Source organism: Ictalurus punctatus, chromosome 2 (assembly GCF_001660625.3).
Source record: "Ictalurus punctatus breed USDA103 chromosome 2, Coco_2.0, whole genome shotgun sequence".
NCBI classification, from domain to species: domain Eukaryota; kingdom Metazoa; phylum Chordata; class Actinopteri; order Siluriformes; family Ictaluridae; genus Ictalurus; species Ictalurus punctatus.
The window spans coordinates 2,444,122-2,461,657 of NC_030417.2; the positions used below are offsets into that span (position 1 = coordinate 2,444,122).

A 17,536-nucleotide genomic window follows, 5' to 3' on the forward strand; every position below is an offset into this window, starting at 1 on the left:
CCCGCGGGCGTTTCTCTCACCTGTTGCGTCTCACACTCGTGCTCTTTCCTTCCTCCTCTCCTCTCTCCACATCCTCCAACCCGCCGTTCTCGTGTTGAACTAAACTGTAAGTTTCTTTCTGCCTTGACGCTGTCCTCCATGCTCAGCGCGTGAGATTGTGGCTCCGCACGCCCTCTTAAATAGAAGTGAAACGCAGCTCCGCCCGCTGTCTGTCTGTTATCGTATCAAAGCCCAGCGTCGAGGTTTAGTCGTGCAGTTCGCGAGAGATCTGACTCGCCCTTCGGATCGGAATCGGGTCGAAACGTCAGACCCCTGCAGTAAACCCCGTAGCGTTAATCCCTCGCTAACGAGCACGCGAGGACGCCGAGCCGCGATTCGACTCGGATGATCCCTCACGTCTTCAGTTCCCCGCTCACGACCTGCGGACAGTTCCTGCAAAAGTGTTTCATAACCACGCTTTCATCTCATCCTGTCGTACACCGCTCCTCGCTAAAGGATCGTTAGCGCCTGTGCTGCTGAGTGTGTGGGAGCGAGGCTCGTATGAAGCCGAGCTCGTACACGTACATCAGACACATTTAAATACATTTTAAACACTCGTGACGTATATAAATCATACATACCGTTTGATACGGCCACGCCCACAAACCACAGCGGTAACACTCGGTACACGCCCACAAACCACAGCGGTAACACTGAAACACGCCCACAAACCACAGCGGTAACACTCTGTGCACGCCCACAAACCACAGCGGTAACACTCGGTACACGCCCACAAACCACAGCGGTAACACTCTGTACACGCCCACAAACCACAGCGGTAACACTCGGTACACGCCCACAAACCACAGCGGTGACACTCGGTACACGCCCACATAAGACGAACCACAAGTAACACGAGTGATTGGTCACATTCCGGTGTGAATGTAGGCTTAAACGGAGCGCGTTTGTGTGTCCGGCCCGGGTTATTTATTCCGTCACTGTCCTGTGCGTGTGCATGCGATCAGAAATAATAGTACCAAAGAAGCGCTGTGTTCAGCCAAGTGGAGAAGGTCACGTTCTCTGGAATTATTACTAGTCAAACTTGTAATAAACATCTCTCAGGTCTCATCTGCGACGTCTTAAATTATCATTACAACGCCACCTCCTCGGTTAAATCCAGTCCACGAACGAGGAAGGCTTTCCATACCTCGCGCTCTCTCTCTCCCTTGTTCTCTCGCTCGCTCGCTCTCTCCCTTATTCTCTCTCTCTCTCACTCGCGCTCTCTCTCTCGCTCTCTCTCTCCCTTGTTCTCTCGCTCGCTCTCTCCCTTGTTCTCTCTCTCTCTCTCTCTCGCTCACTTGCTCTCTCCCTTATTCTCTCTCTCTCGCTCGCTCTCTCTCTTTCTTCTCATAGCGATTTTTCCATAGGCATGTTTCATCTCGCATGCTTAACCTGTCCCACTCTAAGCTTCCTTCTTTTTCACCTCTCATCATTATTTTGTTATTAACTTTCTCACTTTGTATCCTTCTCTGTGACCAGTTTTGTGTGTGTGTGTGTGTGTGTGTGTGTGTGTGTGTGTGTGTGTGTGTGTGTGTGTGTGTGTGTGGTTTGAGAAGTTTCTATCCTAAACTCCAAAGGATCCTGCATGCTTCCTGCATGCTTTGTTTCTTTTACTACACTTGACTATCAACATCAGGTCTCGGCTTATTGTTTTTAACTCTATTTACAGAATAACGATCCTCAGGGTTTAGAGACGTACGAGTACGAGCTCGATCCCGTCTGTGTAGGCGTTCTAGAAAACGTCACGGTTACGTCAGAAGTGTATTCGGCGCCTCTGCTGCCACGCCCGCTCTGATACAATCCCGTACAGACGTATTTCTACACAAGTGATGATTAAATACTTGCCCGTCAGTTCTGATCCCACGATCAGGAAGGAGGTTCTGCAAAACCGACGCTCTGCTGGTCCACGCCTCGTGAATTCCCGATAGAGGGTGTCTCACCGTCTCTCTCACGGTCTGTGTCTCTCTCCCTCTCACACAGAGCCGGGCAGTAAGAATATGAAGATGGTGTCTGAGGCTGAAGATGACGACGGGGTTCAGTGGGGGTGCACAGCCTGCACCTTCCTCAACCATCCCGCCCTCAACCGCTGTGAACAGTGTGAATTTCCACGACATTTCTGAGCCCCAATTACTTACACACACACACACACACACACACACACACACACATTATATATAATATACACTCATGTGCACACACACACACACACACACACACACGTACTCAAACACATTCACATGTCAGCCAGGCTTTGTTACACACAACTTGCAGAAATATGGACATGGATGTCGTGTGTGTGTGTGTGTGTGTGTGTGTCTTTCTTTTGCTGTCTCTCTCTCCTTCACTGTCTGTCTCACATTGTCTCTCTTGGTGTTTCTCTCACTCACGATCTCTGTCTTGTTCACGCTTTGTCTCTTTCTCACTCGCTGTCTCTGTGTGTGTGTGTGTGTGTCTCTCTCTCTCTCTCTCTCTCTCTCTCTCTCTCTCTCTCTCTCTCTCTCTCTCTCTCTCTCTCGGAGGTGTGTGTCATGCTGCCCACTGAAGACTGGATAATGTTTACAGGTTTTCCTCTGCTTCTATCCGTCAAGCCAAGCTGAGCTCTTTAGTGTGTGTGTGTGTGTGTGTGTGTGTGTGTGTGTGTGTGTGAGTGTAGGTTTCCTTCACTGATTCCATAAAGAATCTCAATCTAGCCTGAAACAGTATTATGAAAGTGACACACACACACACACACACACACACACACACACACACACACGTGCCAATGTGCCTTCCGGATGGGAACTACCTTTCGAGAGCCTCCTCTCTTTCTACCTGAAGGGAATAACATTACAGACTACTTTCTGGACTTCGCTCTTCCCCAGACGCTGTTGGGGAACGATGTGTGGAGTTTCTCCCCCCGCGCCTTCGCTCACTAAGAAAACGGAAATAAATAAATAAATCAAACGTAGCGGACGAACTGAAACTAATCTGCATGCTTTAGATGTACAGTTTACAAACGGAGACCCCGCCTACCTAAGCTTTTACTGTACATAGTGTTAGAACGAGCTTTAAAACGCCGTCCCCCCCTCCCCCCCCCCCCCCTCCTCCTCCTCGCTCTCTTTATCTCCTCACATGTATTGTCTGTAATTATAGCTCCATAGACTTCATTTACTTTTATTTGTTGGGTGTTTTTTTTTTTTTTTTTTTTTTCCTCAGACGAGTACGTTCTTTTGCTTTCCGTGTGAACGGCGTCGCGTTTTTCTCTTCCGTGTACGGGCTGCACACGCAGCGAAAAAAAACAAACAAAAAAAAAAGGTAAAAGAAAGATGGAGCGTGACCCACCCCATCACCTAGCGCCCCCCACCCACTACCACGGACAGGTCGAAGGTCACCACGTGGTCTCCGAAGCCTTCAAAAGGACCTCCGTCGTATATCTGCCAACTGGAATGTAGGTTTCATGTTCTGAGGATTTTTTTATTTTTTTTTTGTGGTGGGAGACGAGCGCATCCACGCGTCGTCCGAACCTCTTGAAGCACGTCAGATGATTTTATTGAACTGAACCGCACAGCACACAGTGTGTTTTTTGAAAGCAAAGACTTCTGGGATGTTTGGGTTTTTGATCTCGGTGTCCACCGAAACAAGGGATTTTCCTTTTTTTTTTTTTTTTTTTTTTTTTTTTCTTTCTTTCTTTCTTTCTTTTTTCCCAGAGACTTGCAGAGATCAGGTGAAAAAGTTCAGGAAATGGTTCCTGTACAAAGCCAAAGCTATCACCACATGCCTTCAGCAGCCAGTCCGTCACCGAATCGGGAGATTCTCTGCCTTTAAAGCGGACACTGCCTCGTTGGGGTTTTTTTTTGTTTTGTTTTTGTTTGTTTGTTTCCTTCCTCTATAGATTTTGATTACACCAGTCCCACAAGGCCTTAATGACGTTTTAAAATGTTTATTAGAAAGATACGAGTTATATATAAAGAAAAATGATGCAAAAATGAGTCGAGAAGATGTGAAGTGTCCTTTTATTTTTATTTTTATTTGTCCCCCCGGTTTCACATTGTGCTGCCTCACTTTCCGGCCTCGTTAAAGTTTTCCCGGGTTTTTCGTTTTGTTTTTTTTAAACTTAAATCTATGCAGTCACAAGGTCAACGTATAAAATGTGGTCGAATATCATACAGTCAAACTAAAGCGCTAATGCAGACGTGACGGGTGAGACCTCGTCCCGGGGTCGGAGAAGACGTGTACTCCGGGACCCGGCCAAACCGGCCTTCTAAATACTGGCCTTTCGTACGCAGTAAAAAATGTTTTGAATCGGTGTCACTTGTATTTAAGAAACTCCAAAGAGAAACAGTCGCAAGCCAGGTTTTTATTATTTTTATTTTATTCCCCCCGTCTCCTTTGTCCTGGGCTCGGCTCCGAGCCGCGATTTACGTTTCTGGATTTAAATCATGGGAGAGAAAAAAAAAAACAAGAAGAAGAAACGATTTGGATATCTAAAGTGATTTTTAATTTTTAGCTGGGAAAACTGTCTTTGTAACAGATAAGTTATTTGTAAAAATAAACAAAAAAAAAAATATTCCGAGTTGTTGGGTTGTTTTTTTTTTTTTCTTTGTGCTTAACGTGTTGTCGGGACGTTTCAGTTGCACGTTTCTCCCCACTAGATGGCAGCGCTGTGCGTTAAAGGAGGTTGACGTTTCCCGTTCTCGGCACAGATGCGTTCTACAGCGTGGCGTGAGGACCGGCGGATCCGAGGGCCGCGTCTGAGCAGAGGTAAGGTCGGTGGGTAAGAGTGGTGATGGTGACGGTGATGAAATACAGACTCCGTTTTGGCGTCTTTAGCAATTTAGCCACGGCGTATTATATAAACGAGGTCGCTACTAGGACTGGGGGAAATCCTTTCATTTTAGTTGCAAAACGAGAGTTCTCCAACAAGGAAAATCCCACTGAACTTGAACAACTCGTGTTTAAATGGATCACGTTCTGCCGTCGGCGCAGGAGAAAAAACCCAGCCGGAAACCTCACGCGGTTATCGACGAGGTGGGTTTGTGTACGTCTTCAGGACCGGAACAAAAACATAACCTATTTCTTAAAATCAAGATTCGCTCTCTAAACAGTTATATAGGTGAGTTTGACGTTTTAATGATTTATTTATTTTTTTCTTCTATTCTTTACTCTTTTAACCGACCCTCCAATACCCCCTGTCTATGTTCTCAAATCTCTGCTCTGAGGATCTACAGAGTGTCTGTAAAATGACTGACAGGAGGTCATGGCTTAAACTTTTATTTATATATATATATATATAGTGAATGTCTGTATATGTATGTTTAATATTTTGTTTCTTTATCATGTTTGAAATATCTTCCATGTTATTTGTACAAGTAAGAAAAGAACAAAACACGCCTACTGCACCTTTAAGTCGTGACCGATTACGACATCGAGAAACTTCTAGCCTTTTAAATCGTTTGCCCACAAGTTTGTTTTTCTCCCCTCGTTTGTATTCGTCGTCGTGACCGTCGCATCAATCCGTTTTTCGTCGTTCGCCGTTTAAAAAAAAAAAAAAAAAACACCGCTCCAAATCGTCCGATCGCGGCACAGAGGTATTAAAGCGCAGGCCGTTGTCTCCCGGTCGACCGTGCGTCCTCGTCCTCTTATCGGTGCGACCCGGACTGCGAAAATGAAATGAAACACACAGGCGAGAGATCTTTCTGAAAGCGATTATAACTTCCTTTTAATTATTAGGTCGTGAGCACATTCGGACAACACAGACTGCACAAAGGATTCCGCTAATCTTAGCTACATCACATTTCAACTAGTAGTCGTACGATCCTCGTCCTCCTTGAGGACGGACTTATCGTTTTGTTTGTTTATTTATTTAAGGTTACATTTGTGCCAAAGCAGCACACAGGAAAAACCTAAATCCAAACCAAAGCTGTACTCCGGTTCTCCGGTTTATTTCTGTTCACGTCAACGTTCTTCTCCTCGGCTCGTCGCCGTGAGTCGAGTGAGACCACGTTTACTCTCAGAGAAGGTCAGTCGTCATGTTCACATTCAAGAAGCAACTAGTAATGCGTAATTACAGCAAACCGGGTGCCGACGGCTTTAAAGACGGAGCGTCGTCCCGGCAAATACATTCATCTGGTCCTTGTACAGTATCAGGAGATACACATATACAGATACACATATATACACAGTCTTGTTTTCTCTTTCTATGTCGTTACTATACAGGGCAGGTGCTTTTAAAAAGAATACTTTATTTTATTTTTACGCACGAATCAACTTTACGGAGTGTCCTGCGCAGTGTTTGCTTTCATGCAGCGCCGGAGCGCCCACGCCAATGCATCTACGTAACAGCGCTTCATCCTAGTCTCGCTCTGCTTCATCGTAATCGCGACCAGGAGACGCCTACTTCCACAGAAAGAGCTCATTTACTGACCCGGTACGTGCCGAACTGCAGAACCGTTCCCGTCAGCAAACACGCGAGGAGGATCCTGGGGCCAGAAAAGTGTGCGGAAAAAAGATTTCCGTAAAACAAAAACCAGACACGGGTCCGAAAACGGCCGTCCGGCGAGCGTCCGGCTACGCGCGGGGTCTCGTCCGTCCGTCCGTCCGTGTTTCTCTCGATCACGGAAAGTCCGCCGGCGAGTCCGCGCGGTGACGCTGGAGGAGAGCCAGCTGCGGTTTGAGCCTGAGGGGTACGCGTAGGTGAAATGACTGAAGCGAGATGACGTTTCATTACGTCTTAGCACCAGCGCAAAAGAAAAGTCAGGATCGCGTCTCCTTTATCATTGGGGTAAAGCTCGCCTTTACGCAACAGCTCTAGATTGTAACGTGACCAGGATGCGATTCTGCGCCCTCGCTACCTTTTTAAGACTTCAGATTTCAGTGATTTAAAAACTGAAGTTCGACAGTTTGTGAGTATTTAAAAAAACGGCAACAAAACAAACAGTAACGGCACTGCTCTTGCATTGTGAAGTTCACTGAGCGTCCGGATAAAAAAAAAAAAAAAAATCTTACAAAACCAGTTACTGTCTGTAATTCATCGCCGATGGCGCGTGACGGTTGCCGCGGCTCACGTTTGTGGATTAATTACCAGCTTTTGCGGTTTAAAGCAAGGAACTGTTCCTGTATTTCTGGATCTGCATGACCAGCTCTGTTGTATCCAGTGTGTGCGGGTATAAACTCATAACCTGGTCCACGATGCTCTGAGGGAAAATCGTGCTGAGCTGAGACCTCACATCCCTCCTCATGTCCGTCAGCTTGTCCCTGTTAATGACCTCAGGTTGGCCTTGACCCCAGGTCACGTCCGGTACCCTGAGTCGATTGGACGTCGACTGAGGATAACGTAGAGCCTCGTTGCTAAAAGGTGCGTTACTGTTTGTATAAGCGGTGCGGTGTTGATATCCGTGGTTCGGATAAAGCGGGTGAGGGTAACCAAGCCCGACATCGGAGTGTGTGTGTTGGCAGCCTGAGTGTGTGTGGAGGTCAGGGCTGTAGCAGCGCAAGGGCACGTCAGGACTGTGGGCTCGCCTCTGCTGCAGGCTAGAACTGCCAGACAGGAAGTAATCGCTACTGCTTCCAGTCATACACCCACTGCTGTAGGCTAGTGAGGTCTGGAGGGCGGAGTCACTGAAATAGAGGCGGGACATGGAGCCCTCCAGCGAGCCGTAGGCCTGGTCACTTTTAATGCTCTTGTACAAAGCAGGAAGGGACCTCTGCCGGTTGGTGGGACTTTGCGTTTCATGCGGGGAAGAGTAGAGATCGAGACTGGAAAGAGCGCGAGTCAGCTCGTCGTGGTGTAACAAGGGCAGCATGGCCGCCGTCTGGTGGGGAAAGTCCTCCGTCACGCTAGACGGCTGACTCTTCGCCCTCAGTTCATCGGCCACAGAGAGCTGCGGTTGGTTGGAGCGTTCAGGGTGGTAGAATTTACACTTCACACCGTAGGTGCACTTCTTTCCTGCCAGAAACGAACAGAGAAGAAGTCCGTTATTAATCATGAATCATTCGAGAAGACGCCTGGCGGACCCGCTCGGACGTAGACCTACCATAAGGACAGTGCTGGAGCTTGGTCTCCGATATTAAAGGCTTCTTCCTGAGGAAGTTCTCGATGGTGGGCCCGTTTCTCCCAAGTGGATCATCAGGTGGCATGAATCTTAAATCGGAAAGAAGACGAGAGTCACATTCGTTAGCATCTGAATCCATCAAAATCACCTTTATCAGCACTGAAAATGATCCTACGTTAAATCCCCTGTAGCTACATCGGTCCAGGACGGCGGAACTTACCGCCGTACGGTATTAAGTATTTTTCTTTCTTGTTTACAGCTCTGCGTAGTGTGTAAGCCTCGCCGGGACGTGCGAAAGAGGGTGATTTTTATGTTCAAACGCATAAGTGGGAAGTGATATCAGAAATCGTACTCGTCTCCGATCGTTAATGAAAGAGAAAGCAGGTGGATTCAGATTTTTTTGGCCGACGTTTGGGGAAACAGGAACAAGGAACTTATTTTTTTTTTTCTTTTGTGCCGTGTGTTTGTTTCTCAACAGTGCATTTCCTCATTATGTCATCTCAAACCCTGTTCTCGTAACAGCGGGCTTTGAGGGAAGAAAAATAAATAAATAAATTTAAAAAACCGTGGCACTGTTTTCTTTGGCATTTTCCCCCCTCGACGTTTGCGCGCAGACTTACATATCGTTGGCGAACGTGTACATGAGCAGCCTCTCCTCGATGAACTTCCTCCACTTGGGATTCTCCTGCTGCAGGTCGCGGTAGTTGTCGTTGGACACGACGATGCCGTCCGAGCTGACGGCCAGCTTGACGATGTAGCGGTCGTCGTAACACACCACCCGCTTGCCGTTGACGCAGCGCGAGGGCGTGTACACCAGGATGCTCCTGCTCTCCAGCTCGTCCAGTATGTGCTGGTCTGAAGATAAGCGTCAGAACAATTACAAACCGTCCGCCAAAAAAAAAAAAAAGGCGTCCCGTCACAACAGGCTCGTCGCTACGCGATAGCGCAACGACCTTGTTCTTTAGGTGTTACACTACCAATCTTGTAAGCTCTAATATAACGATCGCGTTCGATAGAAAACGGCCGGCTACACCGCGTCACTTTAATTATAATCTTAAATATATGGATGTTTTTTCTCCTCTAGGGAAATTTAAAAAAAAAAAAAAAGAAACGTGGACAAGCCAGAGCTAGAATCGTACCCTGGACTTCTTACCTGTGATGGGAGCCTCCGGTCTCGACTGTTCTTTCCTCCACATAGGCACGAACACGGTGATGTCGCGAATCCCCCTGTCCCAAAACCACTGCACGGCCAGCTGGATCCCCCGGCACGAGAACACCGTCTTATTCCCGTGGCTGTGGAACAGAGCGCGGTTATTTATTTATTTATTTATTTATTTATTTTTCATTTCAGACAGTCCACAATCCCAGCGCTGATCTGAGCGGGTCAGGTTACGGGGTTACCTGTTCTCAAGTGAACCTTCGCCCCCATCCCTGCCGTCCCACCTGGACCGATTAGCTCCAGCTGTTTAAAGAGCCGTCCGGACGTTTTCATCCGTGACAATAGCGTCGTTGTGTGTTGTTGTTTTTTTTTTTTAACGAGGAGATTAAAGTGCCGCAGAGAAACAGTAAAAGCTCTTCATGTATCTAAACCGGATACTTTATGGCCTAAACCGGAAAATCTTGGCAGCGAGGCAGCTCGGTTTCCCCGGCGGTCGTAAATCCGAGTTTGCCAGCGCGTGAGCAAGTTGGACCTTGTGGCGACTTTAGCTCTTAGTTCAAACTTTTAAAACATGATTTCTCTCTTTGTTTACTTTTTGGTTAAGGGTCAGATTTAGGCGTCGGTAGAAGATCCTCACGAAGATGAGAAGACGAACATCTACGTACGTGTGTATGTATATACGGACGTTTTCACTCGGGGGTGTACTCACTTCCGTTGCCAGCGGTTTTGAGTGTGCGTTGGGTTATTTCGAGGGGACGGCGAATTTTACACCGTTACACAAGCTGTACACTCGCTACTTTACATCGTAGCCAAGTGTCGTTTCTTCAGTGTCGTCACATGACAAGATATCATCACATATTTACACACATGTGAGGGGTGCACTCACTTTCGTGAGATACTGTAAATTAACCTGCGAAGCAGGGAAATGGGTCATGACATACCCGCGGTTCCAAAAAGAAAAAAAAAAACCCCAACAATAACCACAATACTCAGTGACGTGTACAGGTCGAGTACGAAATGCTCCTTTCATTTGCAACACACACACACACACACACACACACACACACACACACACACTTGTACTAGCACTAAATGAAATCCTAACGAATGACCACTGTCATGAGAAGCAAACGGTGCCCGAGTTGCACGAGTTTACAAAGCGAGACGTCTGTGGTTTGCTAACTGTGAGTCATCGCGAGACTGCTAGGCCCGAAACACTCGGTCATGTGACGGCGTCAGCGTGACCCAGACTGCCGCTCTGTGGCCATGTTTCTCATATTGTATACTGATCTCAGTATCCTACTCCACATCGCTTCCGGTCACCCGTTTCTACGATTCACAAACGCGAACACACGCCGGGTCGCTTCGAAACCGGAGGGCTCCCCCCTCCCCTCCTCGCTCTTTTACTGCTGCAGGACGAACGCGTTTCATCGCGCAGCTGAATCGAAACACCCGGAGGGTAATGCCCTTGAGCGTATATCAGTAAGATGTATAATTACAGCGATGAAGCTCAGACACGGTTTTCGACGTCATTACGGTCGCCGTTTAAACAGGAACCCTCGAGTACAGGCGTAAAAACACGTCGGCCACTCGTCCGCGCGGTTATCTAATCAGCCAATCACGTGGCACGCATGGACGTGAATCGAGATCACGACCCGACACGTCGGACCGTGAGGCGGATGTTTTGTCCTCAACTATATTACTGTTACAGCAATATGCATACGTATCGCGTGTGTGTGTGTGTGTGTGTGTGTGGGGGGGGTTGTTATCGTATTTGACTAACCTAGTTCTGGGCCTTTCCACTTCGATACGTGTCCGGAATCATGTGTGCGCTTTGCATGCGGTGCTCAGCCTGAAGCTGATACGCTTAATAAGCATGCACATTGTTAAGGAAGTCGCTTTGCAGAGCACTTCCTGGACAACGGCGTGCACAAACAGCCCAAACCGCCACCGCCACGACGTTCAATCTTGTGGTCGTGACGTTGTGTGTGTGTGTGTGTGTGTGTGTTTTTTGTTTTTTGTTTTTTTAAAAAAAGAAAGAAAGAAAGAAAAGGGGAAAATATGACATTATGTGTATGTGTTGCACCAGTGGGCGTGGGCGTGTGCACTTCGCCTCAGTTCGGCTTCCCCCTGCGGTGTTTAGGCGTCTGCTAACCGACGCGGGTCGTAATTTTACTCACTGTAATAATGAAGTTTCTTGAGTTAATAATTTAGAAACTTGCCCGTCGCTGACGTGCGACTCCCACTTCTGCAACACGTACAAGACACCAACGCAGAAGTTCAGGAGGAACTGAAACCAAGATAACATACTTTTAAATACCAGCCCTAACCCGTTTATGCACTCCATCGCGAGCGCAAGCCAAACAATGCCGGGCGATAAATTTCAGGCTGAAACGGCGTTTCTCGAATTTTGACGCAATTTCCCAAACGCCAAAGCGTTCCCAGGTACGTCCGTGCGCGTGTTATTTCCAGAGCGTGTCTCGGATGTGCCGAGCGAATGTAAGCAAGACGTGCGGATCCCAGAGAGCGTCGTGTGAGCGGCAGCCCCGCCGCCGGTTCCTCGTCTTCTCCTCTCGCCTAACCCCGCGACCTGTTTTGAAACTACGTGTGAATCATGAGGTGAATTTTCGAGGGGGGAAAATAAACGAAAGGGAGCGCCACGCCGAACGGCTCGGTTCCTGAAACACGTAAACGCTAGCTTGAGAAATAAATGTTAAAAAGAAAAGAAAAAAAAAGTAGTCATTTTTGAGTGGGTGGGTTAAAGGTCACCGCTTCACCACAATCTATAAATTCACATCGTACTCGCACTTGGGATTTGTAAAGAGTTTTGGTTTCTGAGAACGGACCCCAAAAAAAAAAAAAACAACCGAAACCTAGCCTGCTCTGAAATCACTTGAAGATCGCGTTTATACGTACGCCAAATGGAGGGTGCCAATACTTTTAAAAGGCCATGGTTTGGTTTTAAACAAGTAGTCATTAATGGTCCTTAGCAAGCAGGCTGGGTTTCCATCAATGGATGCAAATTTATTTAGATTTCTTATTTATTTATTTATTTATTTATTTATTTATTTATTTATTTATTAAACATATATCGCTTGTCAAGTTGAATTTCAGATACAGTTATTATAACAACTGAGTTATTATTATTATTATTATTATTATTATTATTATTATTATTATTATTATTATTATCTTTCTCTCCACTTTTTCGCTCCAGATCTTGTTACACTTTCTATCTTTCTTTCCCGTCGACTCGGACTTACGTTTATAAAACGTACGTTGACGTCTAATCTCGAGACTCGGGTGAGTCGGACTCGACCGCGCGTATTTGAAAGATCTCACCTTATAGCTACGTTGCTGCCGTCTATGACCACGGGCCTGAAGGGGTTCGAGTCGGCGTGTTTGTGCTGCACCGACGAGCCACATCCTCGCGGGACCAGCTGAGGGCTGCTCTCCGGCGCCCCCGGTGCTCCAGCGCCGTCAGTGCGACACGTCTTGATCAGCTCCTGGAGGATGTCGTTGGTCTGCGCGTCGCGCTCGAGCGTCTGCAGGACTCGCACGATGTCCGAGCGGGAGTAACCCAGCTTGAGGAAACGCTCCACCTTGTTCTGCTCGCGCTCCATGTCCGTGTGTGTGTGTCTCCTCCTGTGGTTGGCCACGTGTTCTGTGCGAGTGTGTGTTTGTGTGTGAGGAAGGCAGGAGGAGGCGGGAGGGGTGGTTTGTCCTGCGCTATCTCTGCCTCGATGGGGGAATCCGCCTTCGGTCTGTCTTTCCACTGTTTGTGGAAGAAGTGTGTGAGGAGGCGGGTTCCCTCTGGGTAAACACAGAAAGGTCATGTAATGTTAGGGGCTTTTACACTCTCGCAGCTTCACAAAGCTCTTGCAAACATCCATCGCTGCCACTACACACACACACACACACACAGGTTCTATTTTTAACAAGCACGACGTGTGCAACAACAGGACGTCATGCCGAGACCACAGACGAAAGGAAGACGCTTTAACGCTAGTCAGTTCGCTGCGATTGTCACCTTTTAATGCGCGCGCTGCTTGCGTCAATCCTGCCGAAATCTCCGCTTCTTAGGAACCTGTTTCTCCAAGTGTGTAGTATTAATAGTGCATTGGAAAGCCCCTGCGTTTCACCAAGTCTTATTTACGAGCCTAATATGAAAAGCAGAACTGACTCTGTACACACGTCACGCCATGTGGATTAAAACCGGCGACCTTTTCACCAAACAACAGCCGAGTCCGTCCATCACGCTTCGAAATCTTTCCATCAGATTGTTGCCCACAGCGCGGTCGTGTTCAGTTGACTAATCGTGTAGTGGTAAACCTTTTTCCACACACACACACACACACACACACACACACACACACTTTTGTTTTTTTGTTTTTCTTTCTTTCTTTGTTAAATCCTACGTGACCGTGATTCAGTGTGAATGAAATCTTTTTTTAAAAGGTTTGTGTATTTTTAAATATGAATAAACCCACCTCGTATGGTGCCGGCTCGCGGGTGTGAAGGCGAAGGAGGAGTGAACGCGTTAGAGGAACATTGCTGATCTAGGCTCGCCTTGTCAACTCGAGGCAAATATTATGGGGGGGGTGTGTGTGTGTGTGTGTGTGTGTTAGCATCAATTTTCAAGTGCTGGTAGATTTCCTCGTCTTCCTCCCTCCCTTACCATTTTCATTCATTCATTTATTTATTTAGTTTTTACACACACACACACACACACACACTCATGTGATTAATGATCAGTCGCCTGCCCCATTTTTAACCGGCTGTTAAAACCGGTACATTTGACCCACACTTAACCCCCCCCGCCCAAGATGAAGACAATCTGCCCCATTGTAGACTTGTCTTGGCACAGTTAGACACTGTTTTCCCCTCCCCTTCTCTCACCTGGCACAGGTACAACTTGGTTTTGACTTCCTCTTTCCCTCTGCCACAGGTAGGGGCATGTTTTCTCTGCCTCTTTTCCTCACCGTTTTTTTGCTTTAAATCCCCACTTGAGAAGTGTTCCTTGTTGTACTTTGGACATGAGAGAGTTTGCCCTGCCTTCTCGCACAGGTACAGACACAATATTGCTCCACTTTCCTCACCTGGCACCGGTACAGACACTGTGCCCCTCCCCCTTTCTCACCAGGCACCGGTACAGACACTGTGCTCCTCCCCCTTTCTCACCAGGCACAGGTACAGACACTGTGCTCCTCCCCCTTTCTCACCAGACACCGGTACAAACTATGTATCCTTACTCCTTTCCTCACCTGGCAAAAGTACAGACACTGTGCTCCTCCCCCTTTCTCACCAGGCACCGGTACAGACACTGTGCTCCTCCCCCTTTCTCACCAGACACCGGTACAAACTATGTATCCTTACTCCTTTCCTCACCTGGCAAAAGTACAGACACTGTGCCCCTCCCCCTTTCTCACCAGACACCGGTACAGACACTGTGCTCCTCCCCCTTTCTCACCAGACACAGGTACAGACACTGTGCCCCTCCCCCTTTCTCACCAGGCACCGGTAGAGACACTGTGCCCCTCCCCCTTTCTCACCAGGCACCGGTACAGACACTGTGCTCCTCGCCTTCCCGCATCCGACATCGATGCTATTATCCACCCCGACACCGTCCCTGTTCCAGCCGGGGGAAGAGGACGGACGCGTGGTCTGTAACTGTACCAGCTGTGGGAAGGGGGACGGACACGGTATCTGTACCTCAGTTGGTATAATTCGGGGCCTTTTTGTTCTTCCCATTTCCTTACCTCACTCCAGTACTCTATTTGCCCCGCCACTTCTCTCTCCTCGCACAGGTATGCACATATATATCTATATCTATATCTACACCCAGACGACTTCTTCCTCCTTCTGTCACGTGAGTTATTTTTAACTCTCACTTTTCCTTGTTGCTATATTTAGCTCGGGTTCAGTCGTGAATAATAAGGAAGCCACCTTAAGAAAAACAAAGGCAGCTTCTTCCCCTCGTCCTCAAACACACCTGTTCGTTCACGTTATTACCGTCATTGACCTCTTAAACCATCGAGCCTTTCTTACACCGTCTACACACCTACCTCATAAACCTAGGAGCAGAGTGCGCACACACACACACACACACACACACACACACACACACACACACACACTTATTGTAGCTCTTTGTCTTTAAACCACAACAGCTCCGTATCCGTGACGCTCGCTCATCACACTGACGTTTCTTTTTTTTATTTAAAAAACAAAACATTTCTATCTATTTTATTGACTTTTCTCCTTCGGACGCCGCGCTTAGTTCCAGTCACCTCGTCACTTGTAGGCTTCATGACTCTCCTGCTGTTTTACTGTCAGGAAATCTCACGAGTTCTCAGTAGTTATATCTCTAGTCCTCGCTGGCTGTGTCTACCGAACAGTCATAAACAACGCTACCACTACTAAACACACTGTTCTGACTAAGAAGTGAAGTTCTGAGTGAGCGATTTAATAAAGTTGTACTTACAGTTTGTTCAGCAGCCCCAGAGAAAGAGCGAGAGAGAGAGAGTGTGTGTGTGTGTGTGTGCTCGTCTCTCTCAGAATGATCAAGCATATGAGGAAGTTACTAAATGTGTGCTCACACCATAGCAAGGAAGCCAAAGAATACAAATATGCACGCCCACACACACGCACACACACACACTAACACACGCCCTTCTTCCTTATACATAGGTTCGATATAAAACTTTCCCCTCTTACTGCTGTTCCTCAACCACACACACACACACACACACAAGCGCACACAGCCACTTAAGGCTTACATGGCATATCAGGTTGCATTATTTTCAACATTCGTAGACAGCACAAAGCCTCCCCGTGATGTCGAGTAGCCTTCACCGATCGCTTCGGGGAAATCTTGCCACTTCAGGCAAGGAAATTAGAGCTTGGTGAATTAGACACTCGAGTACACAGTGACTAACGTAGCGGGCACGGCTGACGTTGTGACAGAGCATGACCGAGTGTGTGAGAGCTTCCCAGAATGTTATGCAATCGGGTAAAGCGGAGTTCCGAGTCATGTGCAGTCATGTGACTTGCGCTCCCATGTTTCTCGATGTAGCAACGCGAACCAAAAGGCAGCACGAGTCATTTTAGTAACCTCACACGATGAAGCAAAAACGCTGAGGTGACGTCGAGATGTGTCCTATAAATAGAATCGATGTGAATTATAAATAGAATTGATTTCAATTATAAATAGAATTGATTTGAATTATAAATAGAATTGATTTGAATTATAAATAGAATCGATTTCAATTATAAATAGAATCGATTTCAATTATAAATAGACTTGATTGGCGAATTTTGACCTTTGTGATGTCTGGGCTTGCTTGTAATAGTGGGGTTTTTTGTGTGTGTGTGTGTGTGTGTGTGTGTGTGTGTGTGTGTGTGTGTGTGTGTGTGTGTGTGTGTGAAATAAGTGAGGAATAATGCACTCGGAGTTGTGCTGTAGTAGAAAATCATCAGCTAAACAGTAGTGTTGATTCTCTTTCAATTACTGCATGTCCCAGGGTGTGTTATTGCTCTTACACCACAGCGATTTACCAACGAGTGCAGTTTGTTTGTTTGTTTATTTGTGGTGGTTGACCCATATTCTGGAACATCCATGGGGAAAAAAAAGTTTGTTCCTATTTTCGCTTGTGTTTCTTCATCTATACACACACACACACACACACACACACACCCTTCTTGAAATCAGTTGCCACGTTACCATGAAACCGCGACTCTTCTGTCCTGAGAGCTGTGTGAAACGCGCTGACACAGGAGACTCCTTTTCATAAATGTCACACGTCCGTCACAGCTGTTCTTTCTCTTACGTGTAGTCAGTTGGAATCTTTACCCCCCCCCCCGAAAGTATCGGAACAGCAGGGGCTTTTCTCGGGGGGTTTTTTTTCCCCCCACTATATATCGAACACATTTGGGTTTGAGATCAAAAGATGAACGATACGACGGATCCCTCGTCCTGTCGTAGCGCTTTCTGTAGAACCGCAAGGGTTAAAAAGCGCTGTATACGTGCAGACCGTTTAACTCAACAAAGTTTATCAAGGGGGGGTAAAAGTGGAAGGTTTTATCCAAGGCGATCACCAGACGAGCGGTGTTTCACCTCCTCTTGAAGACGAGGACTCGAGACCATCCCGCCCAACCCCCAACCAAATATTAAGTGTTATTTACTTTAAGACGATCTGTTCCTATACTTTTGCTCGTCTGAAGATCCCCCGGGGGGGGTCCTGACGCACAACGCGCCGTGTTCTAAGTGCTTTAACACGTCTGGATGTCAATATCGATTTCGATCTGT

The 17,536-nt window shown here is 47.2% G+C and overlaps 2 protein-coding genes across 10 annotated transcripts in view; one reads left to right on the forward strand and one right to left on the reverse strand.

Moving 5' to 3' along the window:
- tab2 (TGF-beta activated kinase 1 (MAP3K7) binding protein 2) overlaps window positions 1-4,007 on the forward strand; it is a 35,357-nt gene extending 31,350 nt beyond the window's left edge. For all 9 annotated transcript variants that reach the window (XM_053686295.1, XM_053686318.1, XM_053686296.1 and 6 more), the window contains one exon: window positions 2,020-4,007. In XM_053686295.1, the coding sequence (XP_053542270.1) occupies window positions 2,020-2,159 (140 nt within the window). In that variant the 3' untranslated portion in view covers window positions 2,160-4,007. The remainder of the gene's footprint in view (window positions 1-2,019) is intronic.
- Window positions 4,008-5,828: 1,821 nt separating this feature from the next.
- On the reverse strand, window positions 5,829-16,087 carry LOC108254877 (endoribonuclease ZC3H12A). The gene is made up of 6 exons (XM_017450282.3): window positions 15,713-16,087; window positions 12,571-13,041; window positions 9,223-9,362; window positions 8,690-8,924; window positions 8,052-8,158; window positions 5,829-7,963 (listed from the first exon to the last, which is right to left on the reverse strand). The coding sequence occupies exons 2-6, from the start codon at window positions 12,849-12,851 to the stop codon at window positions 7,113-7,115; spliced, it is 1,614 nt and encodes a 537-aa protein (XP_017305771.1). The 5' UTR covers window positions 12,852-13,041; window positions 15,713-16,087; the 3' UTR covers window positions 5,829-7,112.
- Between the last annotated feature and the right edge of the window lie 1,449 nt (window positions 16,088-17,536).